The sequence below is a fragment of the Psammomys obesus genome, unplaced genomic scaffold, assembly GCF_907164565.1.
Source record: "Psammomys obesus unplaced genomic scaffold, mPsaObe1.curated_primary_1811, whole genome shotgun sequence".
NCBI classification, from domain to species: domain Eukaryota; kingdom Metazoa; phylum Chordata; class Mammalia; order Rodentia; family Muridae; genus Psammomys; species Psammomys obesus.
Genome location: NW_026596109.1, coordinates 21,729,188 through 21,745,611, shown reverse-complemented (window position 1 = coordinate 21,745,611; position 16,424 = coordinate 21,729,188). Strand labels below are relative to the sequence as shown.

The window sequence follows — 16,424 nt, the reverse complement described above, 5'->3', positions numbered from 1 at the left end:
TAATTTGATTCCATTTGAAATGAAGACTAGATGTTTGAGAGTTACCAATTGAAGCTGTCAAGGAAACAACTTAAATCTGATCTCTTCTTCCTCACTCCTTGTTTTATAGCTTAGACTGGCCTCCCAACTCAGTCCCCCTGTCTTTGTCTACTGAATGATGAGATTATAGCACTCTCCACTGTGCTTGTCTGGAGTTTGGTTTTGGTCCAGTGGCTTTTGATAATGATTATCTTAAGGTCTTCATTATTCATATATCTTAATGCAAATAGTCACATTTTCAGATTGTCGAAAATGCTAGTAAACTCATGGCTTTCTTGCTATGTATGGCTGGTTTTTGTTTGTTTTCTATTTCTGTTTCTTTCCTTCTCTCCCCTCCCTCCATTCTTTCCTCACTCTCTCCTTTCTTTCTTGACAGAATTTCTGTATGTATCCTGATGTCGTAGAACAGAATAGGTAGATTAGACTGGCCTTAAACTCACAAAAATTTGCCTGCTTCTGCATCCAAAGTGTAAGTGCTGGGATTAAAGACATAGGTCACCATGACTGGCCTTCTTTATAGTGTTTATCAAGAGCTAAGAAGAAGGCTGGAGAGATGGCTCAGTGGTTAAGAGCACCGACTGCTCTTCCAGAGGTCCTGAGTTTAATTCCCAGCAGTTTCATGATGGATCACGACCATGAATAATGGGATGTGATGCCCTCTTCTTGCCTGCAGGCCATGCAGACAGAGCTCTCATACACATAAAAAAAAAAGAGCAAACAGGAAGGAGCAACAATTGTCATGTGTTGATTGAATGGATTCTTTTTTTGTTAGTTTTTAAACTACTGATAGCATTGAGGAAAGGCATTATGAATTTTCTAAAATGTGAATGTCATATTTGAGGAATGTAAGCAAAGCATAATTCAGAATATAAGGATAGAAGGGGAGGGTGTAGCCTTTGCTATATTCAGAAAATGCATTACTACCATGGCAAAAGTATGAGCTCTTTCTGTGGGTAGTTCATAATAATGCTTAGGTGATAGATACCATGAAAGGTATGCTTACTGCATGAGGCTTACATAGTAACCGACCTGTGTTTTTACTTGGAACCTTCATCCGGGTTACACTAGTCTTGTTCAGGAAGTAGTCCACAACATCAATCACAGAGTATACTTACCATTAACAATCGCCAGTGAAATTTTTGTTAAATCAACAACAGGTTTTCTCTCTGACTTAGACCATACTCAGCATATCTTATATTGTAGGTCCTTTAAATTCATAACAGAACCCTAGTTGCATAATTTGGGGGATTTTTTCTTTTATATTCAAAATTAAGTCTTGTGTGTAGTTTTGCTGGCTCTTGATTAGGTTTTTGAGATTGGATCACATTGTGGACCAGTGTGGACCAGGCTGCCCTCAAATTCACTATATAGCTGAGGCTGGCCTTGAACTCCTTATCCTTCTGTACAGTCTTTTGTTTTTTTTCCTGGACAGGATATTACTAGATAACCCAACTTGACCTTAAACTTCCTTTTCCTTCAGCCTCCTGGATTCTCTGATTATATAGGCATACAGCAAGACACACAAGCTTTGACGCACCTTTTATATAATGGATTTAGACAAACACAGATGGTGTGTTTATAGATCCTAGAACCAGAACCCAACACCTACAGAATGACTGTTCCATATTGGCTTGGTAAAATGATTATTTTGATAGATCTTAGTTGTTACTGATAGACATAAACTATTTCTCTGGTATTCCATGCATTTTATTAACCCAGGGTGTCATCATGGTTGAAGCAGTAGCAGTATAATAATAAATAGACTTGTACTTTATGGAAAATGCCAGGACATTAGGTTTTCTCTTTTGCTGTAAATTTCCTCCAGCAGTGGTACTTAGATAGGGCAGTGGATGAAAACTTACTTTAAAAATGGGCTTTTGGAAATGGCCTTTTTCTAGTCTTTTTTATACTTGCTCACCTTATTCAACCTAAATTTTATCAAATGATAATGGAGGAAAGCAGATTCTTTAAAGTTTTGTGTTTTCCTTTAATCTCTGTTCATAAATAGGTCAAAATTTAATTTACCGAATCTTTGTTGTAACTAGAATGATAATCTGCAAAGAAGAAATAGTAAAGAGACTTGAAATTTTTGAAATAGGCAGTTAAACTTCTATTTCAAAAGTAGCTTGAGGAAAGTGATCAGCTATTATAGAAAATGTTTATAAGAAGTTGAGAAATTGCTACTTCTACCTAGCTGTTCATTGTCTTCAATACATGAGAAATGTAGTATTGAAATATTAGAGTGTTTCAAAAGTGAGTCTAGGAAATTTTGGAAAAACAGTTATTTAAACTGAAGTTGAAATTTTATTTCTTCTGATCTGTGTTGATAAAATAGTTGTTCTTATTTATGTAGAGTTTAAAATGTGAAGAACTTCATCTTCATGCAGAAAATTTGTCAAGGCGTGTCTGGGAATTGCTGATGCTTCTTCCTACTTGTCCAAACATGTTAATGGCATTCCAGAGTATCTCAGATGAACAGGTGAGCACACAGAGTCTTCGTACCTTAGTGTATGGTGTTTGTGTGCATATTTATATGGAGGCCAGAAGCCATTGTTGGATGTCATCACATCCTCTCCCCTGCCCCTCCCTTGCCCCTCCCTTACCCCTCCCCTGCCCCTGATCTTGTCACTGAGCTGATTAGACTAAGTTGACTATGGAGCCGTGTGGACTCTCCTGTCTGCTCCGTGCATGTTAGCAGTGTGGACATGTGACAGCCGTGTCCAGCTTTCTTACAGGCGGCTTGGGATTCAAACTCATCTTTATACTTATGTGGCAAGTATGTTACTGATAGAGCCATCTCATCAACTCCTCTTTGCCATTTTAATAGTAAAAAAAGTCAGTAAAATATTCATTTGCTTTTAAAGTTATATAACATGCTAAGTAAAATGCAAACCGTCTTTTGTACATTGTCTTTAGAAAAAAATGGAAATTTGCCTTTTTAAAAAGACTGTATTTTTTATGTGTGTGAGTGTCTTGCCTTCCTGTATCTGTGCACCATGTGCATGCTGGGGCTTGCAGCAACCAGAAGGGGCTGTTAAATGCCCTGGGACTGCGAGCTGCCATTTGGGTGCCAGGAATTGAAGTTGAGCCCTCTGCAGGACCAATAAGTATTCCTAACCACTAAGCCATCTCTCCAGCCCCAGATTCTCCTTTTTATTGCTCAGGTTTTCAAAAATTATATTTTTTTCAATATTTCTTTTTGACAACAAAAGTAGTAAAGTTGAGTTATTTATATTGTGTGATGAAGTAGATTCCATTACACCTTACTTTAGAATGCTATACAAAACAACAGAATTTAGAAAACAGGCAAAGAAATTTAATACATATTTAATAATTTTCTTCTATGAGTGTCACATCACACATAGAAGTGTTGGATATCATTGAAAAAAATGCCTTTACAATGAAAGTTTATTTTAAAAAGAGATTTATGTTTATTATTTTCAATGATGTATTCTTGTGTGGGGGTGTATGCACAAGAGTGAAGGTGCCTATGGAGGCAGAAGAGGGTGAAATATCCCCTGGATTTGGAGTTACAAGTGGTTTTTAACTACTCTACATTGGTGCTGGGAACCAAACTCAGATCCCCTGCAAAGGATCATCTTTCCATTACCAACATTATTCCCCGTTACCCTTTGGAGACAGGAACTCATTATGTAGCCCTGTCTGGCATGAAACTCCTTGTGAGTACCAGATCTCTCTTAAAATCAGAGAGACCTGCTTCCTCTGTCAAGTGCAGAGATAAAAGGTGTGCGCCACCACCCCTGACCCAGGGAAACTTTTAACAGCTGCATAACCAGGGGTTTCTCCAGTAGGGAAGATCTACTGTAAGACTCATATGTAATGAATGCAAAAACACACGCCACTATCTGTGTGATTTGGTACACCTTCATAAGAGTTGACAACATCAGACAGCTCAAATTACTGGAAAAGGATTGGCTTAATCTGGAGAGATCGTTCATTAGTTCAGAGCAGTGGCTGCTTTTCCAAAGGACCCAGGTTCAATTCCCAGCATCCGCATGGCAGCCCACAACTGTCTGTAACCCCTGTCCTGGGGATCTGACAACCTCTCACACACAAACACAGACAGACATGCAGGCAAAACACCACTGCACATAAAAAAATAACAAGTAAAATTTTAAAAAAGGATTGGCTCTAGAATGTGATTAATGATCACTTAATATTTCAAATCTGCATATTACGCAAACAACTTTTTTTCAGGTATTGCGAGAAACAGCAGTGTTCTAATTGAATTCTTTTTCCTATGCTTTTTTTGGTAAATTTTTTTTTACTTTAACAATATTTCATGAATAGTTTATGCCTTAAACATGCTGTCAGTACCATTTATGCTACTTCTCTTATATTTGAATGTTTGAAAGTGTATGCAGCATGTATGTTTCATGCTAAAGTTCATTTTTGTAAGTTTCAGGACTTTAGAAAATTACCTTAGGGAGTTGTCTTGCTAATCCCCCTTTTTTTTTTTTTTTTCCTTTTTTTTCTTTTTTTGTAAATTTAAGAACAATGATGGACTTAATTGGAAAGAACTTCTCAAAATTAAGAGTGCTCATAAGTTGTTATATGCTCTTGAAATTATTGAAGCACTAGGAAAACCTAACAGAAGAATAAGAAGAGAATCAACGGTAAATGCATTTTCATTGTTATCATTAAGGGCGTTACTCTAGCAGAACTCCAAGTCACATTATTATTTCATTCTAGAGTAATTTTTTTTTCTCCTGGTAACCTCCCTGTTTATGTTTTTGCCTTCCCCACAGGGAAGTTATAGTGATCTTTATCCAGATTCTGATGATTCAAGTGAAGATCAAGTGGAAAATAGTAAAAATTCTTGGAGTTGCAAGGTCTGATCATAATTGTTTTGTAAAAGTTTGAGAAAAGTAATTTTTGGGTTCTATAAATTATTGCTCTAAAGGTATTTTTTAAGATTTCATTTAATTTACGATTTTTGAGTGTTTGAGTGCATATTCTTCCGCGCACTACTTGCATGCAGTGCCTGTAGTCGCCCTTTGACCCCTTTGAACGGGAGTTTCAGATGGCTGTAACCCTTTCTGTAGGAACCTGGTCCTTCGCGAGAGCTTTAAGTGCTCTTAATCACTGAGCCATCTCTCCAGCCTCAAAAGGAGGGGGAGAGTTAGCTGGGGGGAGGGGTGTTGTTAGTTGCTTGCATGCATGTATAAGAGAAGGGAGGGAAGGAAGAGAGAGAGAGAATATGCATAGAGGCCAAAGGCTATCCTCTAGTGTCAATCTTACACATCCTTTAAGACAGGATTTCTCCAATTGGCTTCAAACTCATCACTTAGACTTACCGACTGGCCAGCAAACCCTCGGTATCTTTTTGTGTCTCTCTTTCCAATGCTGTTGGTAATAAGCATGTTCCATGTTATTATGTGGATTCTAGGCATTGGATTTAGTCCTGTGCACATGGAGTTAAGATTTTAGTGAGTGAGCTATCTTTGTCCTTAGCATTACCTAATTTACTCTTAAAGCGTAGGTGAAAAATACGTTTTACCGTAAATCATAGTAATGTAAAGAGGGATTATTTAATGCTTTTCTAATTTTAGTACCAGTGTTCATCCCATGTCACTGATGTCATTCTCTCCTGTTTCTCCAACACACATTGAAATAGTGTATTAGGACATATGATGTTATCTGAGGTTAAATTGTTAAAATTGGAAGTCATGTTGGTATACTTCCAAAAAGACTTTTTAAAAATTTCCGATGATACTCTATAGGAATTATTTTTAGCCAGGCAGTGGTGCTATACACTTTTAATCCCAGCACTTGGGAGGCAGACACATGTGGATCTCTGAGGTAGAGGCTAGCCTGGTCTATGAGTGAGTTCCAGGACTACACAGAGATGCCCTGTCTCAACATGCCCATCCAAGTTATTTTTATTATTTATAAACTGATTTTTTTTTTAAATAAAACACAAGATTTTACAAATGTTTGCCTTCTAAGTCAACAGAAACAGATTCAGATTATCATTCTTTCATCTTTACTCTAACATTTGCTTACAGTTTGTTGCTGCTGGTGGACTTCAACAGTTACTAGAAATTTTTAATTCTGGAATTTTAGAGCCAAAAGAGCAGGAATCATGGACTGTGGTAAGCAAAGTCATTTTTTTTTTTCAACTGATTATAGTTGTTATTTTATTTTTGTCACTTCTGTTTCATTGGCAAAGTAACTTTCTACATACTTGATTATTTTGACTAAGACATATAGTAGAAAGTAAAAGATTTGATAAATTGATCCTGATTAAAATTATGTAACTCAGTGAAACAAAGGGGGAAGGTCTCTTTTGGAAACTCTCTAAGTTGGCTTAGTGGCTGAAAGCACTTGGCTCTCAAGCCTGGTGGACCGACTCTTGAGTCACTGGGATCCATGTAAGGTGTGGAAGAAAGAACTGCCCTCCACAAAACTGTTGACACACACATGCACAGACACTGGTAATAATACAGTTTAAAGGCGCTATGTTGGCTTTTTGTTTGGTTGGTTTGGGTTTTTTTTAAGAATTTCTTTTAGTAGCTTTGTTTGTTCTAGAACTCACTCTATAGACCAGGCTGGCCTTGAACTCACAGATATCTGCCTACCTCTGCCTCCAGAGTGCTCTGATTAAAGGCGTGCACCTCCATGGCCCTGTTAGCATGTTTTAAACACAGTTGATGTGAATAATGCTAAATTTAATTACTCAGAAATATTACAAGTACATAAGCAGTTCTTTCTGTCTGAGGTTGATGAAATCATATAATTAGTATTTATATTGTTTAAAAAAAATTTTTTTTTTGCTTTCTTTTGGGTTGTGTTGTTTGCTGAACATAGGGCGTCCCTATGTTCCCCAGACCTAACTCACTCTATTCAGTAACCAAGGCTGATCTCAGTATTTCAGTCTTCTTGTCTTGGCCCCCTGAGTGATGAGTGAGATTATACCTGTGCTACTATGCCAACAGTTTTTGCTTTTTAAAAATGATTGAAGTTGAGCGTAGCGGTGCGTGCCTTTAATCTCAGCACGCAAGAGTCAGAGGCGGGCAGATCCTTTAGTTCAAAGCCAGCCTAGTCTACAGGGCAGCCAGCACTGTACAGAGAAACCCTGTTTCAAAATAAATAAGTAAATAAAAATAAAGATGGCTGATTCATATATATGTGGTTATTTGTTGTAGAACTGGGGATTAAGTCTATACCCTTTTGCATGACCAAGGAGTCTTTTATCGTTGACTTTTTTTCTTAATAAATGATTTCAATGTTTTTAAAATTGTTTTTTGTTTTGACCAATTTTATTGCAACAGTACACAAAAAGTGTTTCTAGTCCAAACCAATTGATCTGCCATGGAATCAAGAAACTGAGGATAATAAACCTTTCTGTTTATATAAAGTTTCTTTAGTTCTTTTTGTAATATTTTGTATAAATACTGACCTTCAACAAAAAGACTGAAAAAAATTTAAAAATGCTTTCTTACCACTGTTAATTTAAAGAAACAGTGCTTTAATACTAGGAAAAGAAAGTTGCTAGTGCAATATTCAGCACTTTATAATGACTTCTGCAATAATGCTGTCTAATATTTTCAATTAGATATGAAGTAGATTTGTTTTATTGTTAAAAGTCGAATGAAGAGTTAACTTGTTTATGCTTGAGTTTTACGGTTACTTTGACGCAACAGTTCGATACTGTGCTCTGCTCCATGCAGTTGATTCTTCCCTCCCCCTTTCTGTAGATTCCGGTGACTAGCACACACCCACACTGCCAGGCTTTCATGGCGAGTGTCTTGACCCACCTGACCCGGCCCCTTCACTTTGCCTTTTAGATTTTGCATTCCAAATAAAAAAAAAAAATAGTAAGCTGAGAAATAAATGACATTTCATTTTCCCAATGTTAATGATCTTTTGAGAATCTTTTTCTGTGGTATTGGTCCCATGTGTGTGTGTTCATTTGTGATTGCACCTGTGTGGATTTTCATACCTTTTTAAATATTTTTTCAGTTAGGCAGGAAGAAGTGAACCAGTTGATAAGCATTTGTAGTGTTTCCACTTGCGGCTATTATAAGTATGTTGCTGTGATTATGGCCTGACTTGGGTATATACCTAGCTAGGCTCAGTAGAAATTGTGCTTAATAGTTTAAGAATCCGCCAAACTGGTCTGCTATGTGTATTCCAATTGCATTGTATATCCTAGTTTCCACACAAAGGTTATTTACTACCTTTTAGCTAACCTAGGGCCATGGTTTGTTTTGATTTATGTTTTCCTGATAACCATTGTGACTAAAGATTTTTCTGTATGCTTTTTGGCCATCTTGGGTTTTTTTTTTTTTGTTTGTTTGTTTTTTGTTTTTTTTTTTTTTGCATACATGTCAATTCAAGCCTTATTGTATATTTTTTATTTTTATTATTGAATTTTAAATGTCCATTTTGTATTTTAGATACTGATTTTTTGGCAAGCATAGGGTTTAAAATACTTTCTGCCAGTGAATGGATAACCTTTTCTTTCTTGCTCCAGTATATTCTAATTTTGGTCAAGTCATGTATCTCTTTGACACTTGTGCTTTTGTGGTGAAGATTCACAGTTTTCTTCAAAGTTGTCTAGTTTTAACTTGTACTTCAGGCTTTCATTGACTTTAAGTGAAGTTTTATTCATGCGAGTAATATAGTACAGTCATTTTTAAGAATGCAGAAGCATCTATATACTTGTATAATCTTCAAGCATACTAGGTATACATGATAGTTTTTATTACCTCCAAAATTTGCCTGTCCCTCTTCCAACAAAGCAACATAAGTTTTTGCGGGTACATATATTTCTGGGGAAATTCTAGGAAATGAAATCACTAAGTAATAATGTAAGTGAAAATTTAAATCTACCTGAAGCTGCGAAATTGTTTTCCAATGACTGTGTGCTGTGGAACACAAAAGAGTCTCATTATTCTACATTTTTACCAGTAATTGCTTTTGACCAAGAGTTTAAAATTTGAGGCTTTTAAGAGCTGATTGTAGCAGCCAATTGCTTGTTTAGAGAGTCTTTGCTTATTATGTGTTAAGCCTGGGGCTTCATCTCCAAAACTGCAAAGAGGTTTTTTTTTTTTTTTTTCTTTTTTTCCCCCCCAGCTGTACATATGCTGAATGTTTTGGGTTTTATATTCACAAGCTTTATTTTCTGTTTCCTTGAGACATGATCTTGTTTTGTAGTTCGGGCTGGCCCTGATTCAGCGTTCTATGTTTGGGACTCTCCATGCCTGGCTTGACAGTACCTTTCTTGAGACAGGAGGGTGCTGTAAATTCTGGACTGGCTTCTAACTTACTACATAGCTGAGGATGGTTTTAAATTTTTGTCTTTGCCTTTCTAGAGCTGGGATTGTGGGTGTGTACCACCATATCTGCTTTATGCTGTATTGGGAATTGAACTCGTGACCTTGTATATGCCAAGCAAGCACTCCATGTACTAACTGAGCTACACAGTGAATTTTAAACAGTACTTTCCTTCATTTATTTATTCATTAATTGTTTATTTGTGCATGCCATGTGGCCGTGCTTGTGCCTCAGCATGCTCATGGAGGTCAGTTGACAAATTCTCTCCTTCTGCAGTGTGAGTCCCAGGGATTAAAGTCATGTTATCAGGCTTGGTGGCAGGCAGCCTGCATTGGGTCTGTCTCACCAGCCCAACATTGTCTTTTAAGAGGTGTTTTAAATTTCAATGAAAAGTATTTGATTTAAGAAATATGTGTTCCAAAGTCACAATGATTTTAACTTCTATTTTTACTTGTGTGTGGTGGAGATGTGTATGTATGTGTCTGTTACATATGTGTGTGTGTGTGCTGGTAGGCCCTCCAAGTACACCTGTATGTGGAGGCCAACCGTTGACTTGAGGTGACTGTTACTGTCCACCCTAGTTTTTGAATCTGGAGCTCACTGTGTAGTCTAGTTGGTTAGACAGTGAACCCTCTGGATGTACTGTCCTCTACACCCCAACTCCGGCTGAGTTTACTAGAACATGTTGTCTCACTTGACTTTTATGTAGGTTTTAATGAATTCGAAGGTAGTTTCTCTTGTTTGCACTGGAAATACTTCACTCGCTTGGTCTTCTTTCCAGCCCTTCATTCTGTTTTGTAGTTCTCTTTGATACAGTGTTTGTACTGTTGCATTTTGAATTAGCTTCTGTATGTGAAAGATAGGGTTGAGTTTGTTCATTTACTTCTTCTATAATTGCCTAATTTTACTAACACCATTTGTTGAAACTATTTTTCTTTCATATTTGAGTTAAAATTGATGAGATTTGAAGTTTATTAACATGGTATTGTTATTCCTGAGGGAAGGATTTTTTCTTCTTCTTCTGTAGATGTAAGCACTGGAATCAGGATAATAGGAGGCCAAGAATTGTTATAGTGAAATTTCTGAAAATCTTCTCTTGTACATAAGTGATACTCCAATTGACTTGTTTATAGAAAGTTTTTTTGAGTTGTTATTAAGGCTTAAAGTTAATTGTAAATTTTATTTTTCATACTACTTATTTTACTGAATAAATGTTTATTTAAATACATCCATAATAAATATATTAAGTTGAAATATCTTATGATATTCTAATTCCTACAGTTTGAAAATATAAGCCTGCTCTACATAGCAAAATCAGGCCAGTCAGACCTACATAGTGAAACTGGGTCTTTCCCTTCCACTCCCCCCCCGCAAGACAGGTTTCTCTGTGTAGCTCTGGCTGTTGTCCTGGACTCGCTTTGTAGCCAGGCTGGCCTTGAACTCACAGAGATTCTCTTGCCTCTGCCTTCCTGACTACTGGGATTACAGATGTGTGCAACTGCACCTGGCTGACACTGAGTCGTAAAAATTAAAATTCACTAGTGTAGAGGAACCAGATGTAATAATTTATTTTATAGTTCATCTTACGGGTAAGTGGGCTTTGAAATTACTTTTTCCTTGGCTTGGGACTCATTTTGTAGATCAAGCTGGCTTTGAACTCAGGGATCCACCTGCCTTTGCCTTCTTCATGTAATGATTAAGGGTGTGCATGACCATGCCCGCACCACTAGCACCATCCCTGGTAGTAATTTTCATAATTTTGAAAAATGCATTCTTTGCTGCATATTTTCCTTAGGATCCTGTGAGTATCTATTAAGTACATTTTATAATGGTTTCATAGAAAACAAATGTGTCATTTCTAATTGTTATACATATCCTCTTACAATTTATATTTAAAAATAAAGTTAAAATGTAATTGTCACAGCTTTTTAATCTGAAACTATCTGTAGTGACTTTATTTCCTCATGAGTCAGTGGCAAAAGTCTAGGACCTTCAGTGAAAACTGATTGCACATCCAAATGAAAGGATGGCTTAATCTGTGAATTTTATGTAGGAATCAGCTGCCTGTGATGAGAAGACTCTTGGAGTATTTTATGTTCCTTTATTACTCTTTATTCTTTTTGGGTGGTTGGCGCTGGTTGCTTTAGGGTTTTATTTGTGTTGCCCTGGCTGTCCTAGAATTAGCTCTAAAGATCAAGTTCGCTTTGAACTCACAGAGCTCTGAGTGTTGGGATTTAAGGTATATGCCATCACCACCCCGTGTCACTCTTTATTTTCCTGTGAGCAAAACTAAAAGCTCGGTCGGTGTACTTGTGAACTAATGAATTGGGATATCAATGACCACTTGCCAATATTATGGTGCATGCAAATGTATAGTTTTTTTTATAGTGGGCCCTACATAATTTACCCCTCTCAATTAAGCTTAGCGATTGGGCTATAAATTCTAGATAGAGAGGCAAAACTACTAACCATGATACTGTGCTTACCAGAGGTGTGGTTGAAGGAACTTCTTGGTGGTTGAATAATTACTATGAAGATTATCTTTAATCTATTCAGTAATTATCATTTTAATGGAAAACTTTCTTTACTGTCCATATTTATGAATTCTTGTGGGAAGGAGTATCCTGAGTTTAATTTTATGATGTAGCATCTTCTTAGTTACATAATTTTAAGAAATCATGTAGCATATTGATGATAATCTAGCCATATATATATTATATAACATATAATATATATATATATTTTCTTTCAATTTCAAAGTTGTATAATAGACATTCCTGTCATAAATGAAAGTAGAAAGCTAACATTGTTTTATCATTTACAGTGGCAGCTAGATTGTCTTGCTTGCTTGCTGAAGTTAATCTGCCAGTTTGCAGTAGATCCATCTGACTTGGATTTAGCTTATCATGATGTCTTTGCCTGGTCTGGCATAGCCGAAAGCCATAGGAAAAGAACCTGGCCTGGAAAATCAAGAAAGGCTGCTGGTGACCATGCCAAGAGTCTTCATATACCACGACTAACAGAGGTAAGGTTTGAAAATTATCATTAAGTTGTTCTAATGAATTCTGCTTAGTTTTGAGAAAGCATATGGTTTGCTTTTCAAAGTAAAGAAATATACTAACACATACAGTTCTAGATTACTATGATACTACCTACCAATTACAGCAATGTCATGATTTAAAGTTGTAATGATGTATCATAATTTACAGTTCATTTAACAGGAATGTGTGATATGCCATTTTAATATGTCATCTAACCTTACACTTACATGTATTATTAGGCCTTTGTAATGTGCATTCTGAGTGTGTCAAAAGTCCATTCAGAAAATTAGGGAAGTCATGTTAGATGTTTCAACACAGGAAATGTAATAAAAAATAAATTTCACATATGTTGAAGTGCTAAAAAGTTGTGACGTAAGCCAGGCAAAGAACTAGTCCTCATTCTTGGACCTGGATGAAGATCATTGTTAAAATTATTAAGGAGTCAGAAGCTTGCCAAAGAGAACCCATTGAATTAGATTTGGACTTCTGAAAATAGGGTTTTTGTTTAACTATTTTTTTGATTCACAGAGGGTACCAAATAAAAGTTAGTAAAAGGAGTCATTTAGAAACCTGAAGACCGGCTGGAGAGATGGCTTAGTGGTTAAGAGCACTTTCACCTTTTCTAGAAGACTTTAATTTGGTTCAGCACCCTTACCACACAGCTCATAAGTCTGGCCTGAGAGAGATCCAGTGTTCTACTCTGTCCTGTATGTATGCCTGCATATATGTGTGTACACACACACTCAAACACTTAACTAAAACTAAAGAAAAAAGTGAAGCTTATCTTTTCGAGGCAAAACCCTGTGGAGCAGTATTCACAAGAAAAACAAGGCCACTATCTAGTGTAGCAAGTTATAATAGGAATCCAACTGTCAAGGGAAGAGTTTTGCTTGTAATGTCGTAGTGTTTTACAGAAAGTATAGGAAATGTAAGGTTGAGAGATTTAGAAAAACAATATAAAGATTAACACATCCTTCACCCTACATGGAGCTCAAGGGCTGGGTATCTAGGACCTAGCACTCCAGAAGCAGGCCGATATCTGAGAACTCAGCCCAGGCAGAGCTAATAGAGAGGGAGAGAGACACACAGAGACACACACAGATCTTTTTTACTATGTATACTTTGTTCCAATAATCAAATGCATACTCTTCACCATCTGTGTTTATGATTGGGGAAACTGAAAGAGACTGATAAGTTTTTACTGAAATCTTTCCCTCATTCTGTTGTTAACCCCTTAAGAGGCACACCTTATCTCATACTTGCCCCAGAACATAAAAGTGAATTGGTACAGGTAGAAGCATTTGGTGGTAAACATAAGATTTGGAAACTTGGTATAATTGGGAAACTAAAGTATGATTCACTTTTTCAAGATTAGGGGTTAAATTGGAAAATCAACTCTCCTGGTATTGTAAATTATTTATCTCTCATTTTTTAAAAAGATTTTCTTTATTTAAAACAGTCCTCACTCAGAACATCACTTTTTTTTTTTTTTTAAGATTTATTTATTCTGTGTACAGTGTTCTGCCTGCATGTATATTTGCAGGCCAGAAGAGGGCACCAGATCTCACTATAGATGGTTGTGAACCACCATGTGATTGGACCTTTGGAAGAGCAGCCAGTGCTCCTAACCTTTGAGCCATCTTTCCAGCCCCCAATTACTTATCTCTGAAATATGAGATATTTTGTGAATTCTAAATCCATTCTAAAGTGTTAAATAGTAGGAGATAATACTTGATACTTTTTTCTATCATATTTTTACTAGAAGAAACCTTCCACATTTTAATATAAATAATAAAATTTATTATCATTCTTTCTGTTAATTCCTGAAATAATTTCCTTTAAAATTTGTTTCCTTTTATGTATATTAAGTGTTTTGCCAGCACATATATGCCTGGTGACCAAGGAAGATAGAAAAAGGTATTGGATCACCTGAAACTGGCATTACATACAGTTGTGAGCCTCTGTGTTGGTTCTCTTCAAAAACAGCATGTGCTTTTATGCTGAGCCATCTCTCTAGCCTCTCTCTAAATAATTATGTTTTTTTAATATTTATTAGTGGTTACTTTTTGATATGTATTATAAATATATACAAGTATTGATGTAAAATATACTTAGGGAGTTTTTAAGAGAGGTTAACTTTTAAAATATAGTGACTACATGGCTACTAAAAATAATTTAGAATATACAAATGAACTTTGCATCTAGTCAAATAGGCCTGCCTTTTATATCTGTACATGCTTCTTTTGTCAGAGTTTATTCACTAGGTGTCGTACAGTTAGGAAACATGCATTTGTAGCTTAGTAAGCATATCAAAGTATATGACAAATAAAACTTACCATTGCATGAATTTAGGGAAGGTGGGGAAATGAAAGTACGTTTTGTATTTTGCTCTATTCAAAGATTTTTTTTTTTTTCTCCCTTGATGTTTTTGTTTTTAAAGGTGTTTCTTGTGCTTGTTCAAGGAACCAGTTTGATTCAGCGACTTATGTCTGTTGCTTATACATATGATAATTTGGCTCCCAGGTATGCATTTTTACGTGCTATAATGTATGCAAATACTGTTATTAACCTTCATTTGAACTGGACATGGTGACACTCACCTTTAATCTAAGTATTGTGGAGGCAGGCAGAGGCAGTGGATCCCTATATGAGTTTTCAGGTCAGTCTAGTATAAATAGTGAGTTTTCTGTCTTAAAAAGGGGAAAAGCAGGAAATAAAAATTCTTCCTTCTGGGTTGAGGAAGATGACTAAGTGGGTAAAATGCTGCTTCTGCAAGCACGAGAACCTGAACTCGACTGCCAAGCACCTTACAGAGGTGAGTGCTGAGGCACACCCGTGATCCCAAGAGGAGTAAGAGAGATTCTAACTCAGCTATTCATGCTGCAGATAAGTGGCTGCTACCCAGGGAGCCCTCCTCCTAGTCCCTTCATTTTTGTCCTAATTTGTTCTTGGTTCAGCATCATGCCATTGGCTGTCATAATTCTTCACGTTTTTTGTAAAGAGAGATATTTCTCAACCTCTTAGTAATAATAATATTGACATCTTAGTAATGCAGACTTTTTTGTTTTTTTGTTTTTTCCCAACATGATGTTGCCAAGTCTGCCTGGCCTCAGCCTGTACAGTGCTGGAAATTCCAGGCATGTGCCCAGTATGCCAAACTCAGGCCAAAACCCAAAAAGTGTTGTTTTCGACCATTTTTCAGTTTGGGTCTTGTATTTTGACAGTAACACTCCAAAGCAACACGTAAGCTCTGAGGTATGGGCCATTGCTGCTGATGGTGCTAATCTTTTCCTGGTTTCTCTGCTACAGACACGTTTATCAAGCTGTGAAGACATTCTGAAATTATAAGCTTACTGCCTCCATAAAACCTTGATTGGCTCAAGTTTTTAGCAAAAATTTTTCTTTAATAATCATTTATAATATCTGCTTAATGTTGATTTTTTTTTTTCTAATGGTATTTCTTCAGTATCTATTGTTGGACAACCCATTATATAAGCAGATGGATTTTTTATTTGGTTTTGTTTTGGTTTTTCGAGATGAGGTTTCTCTGGGTAGTCTTGGTTGTCCTAGAACTCACTCTGTAGTTCAGGCTGGCCTTGAACTCACAGCAATTCCCCTGCCTCTGCCTCTGGTCGTGCTGGGATTAAAGGCTTGTGCCACTATGCCCAGCTCAAGGAGATGCATTTTTTTTAATGTTGTTCATCTATTTTAGTATTAATTTGGAGTTCTGGACTTGAAATATGTATGTAAAATTCTTTATTGTCATAATTCTCAAGTTATCCAAGCTGCTTTACAGCAGTGACTTGAAAGTGTTCTTGTTATTTCTTGTTGTAGCCCTATCACTTGAGGATATGGGCTCCTTCTTTACAAATATCCCTATGGTATGTTGTATGTGTCTTTTTTCTTTTCTGTCTTAGTTCTGATGTCAGGCTCCCACCCTCCCCTGCCAAATCTTTCAAAATTTTATGTACATGTATAAGTACCTTGTAAGTAAGTGTGTGTGTGTGTGTGTGTGTGTGTGTGTGTGTGTGTGTGTGTGTG

The 16,424-nt window shown here is 36.5% G+C and overlaps 1 protein-coding gene across 1 annotated transcript in view; it reads left to right on the top strand.

Moving 5' to 3' along the window:
• The window catches only part of Usp34 (ubiquitin specific peptidase 34), a 185,071-nt gene that overhangs the window by 91,505 nt on the left and 77,142 nt on the right, over nt 1–16,424 (top strand). The window contains 6 exon segments of the mRNA XM_055628770.1: nt 2,393–2,518; nt 4,554–4,676; nt 4,809–4,892; nt 6,069–6,155; nt 12,167–12,367; nt 14,824–14,906. Of these exon segments, the coding sequence (XP_055484745.1) occupies nt 2,393–2,518; nt 4,554–4,676; nt 4,809–4,892; nt 6,069–6,155; nt 12,167–12,367; nt 14,824–14,906 (704 nt within the window).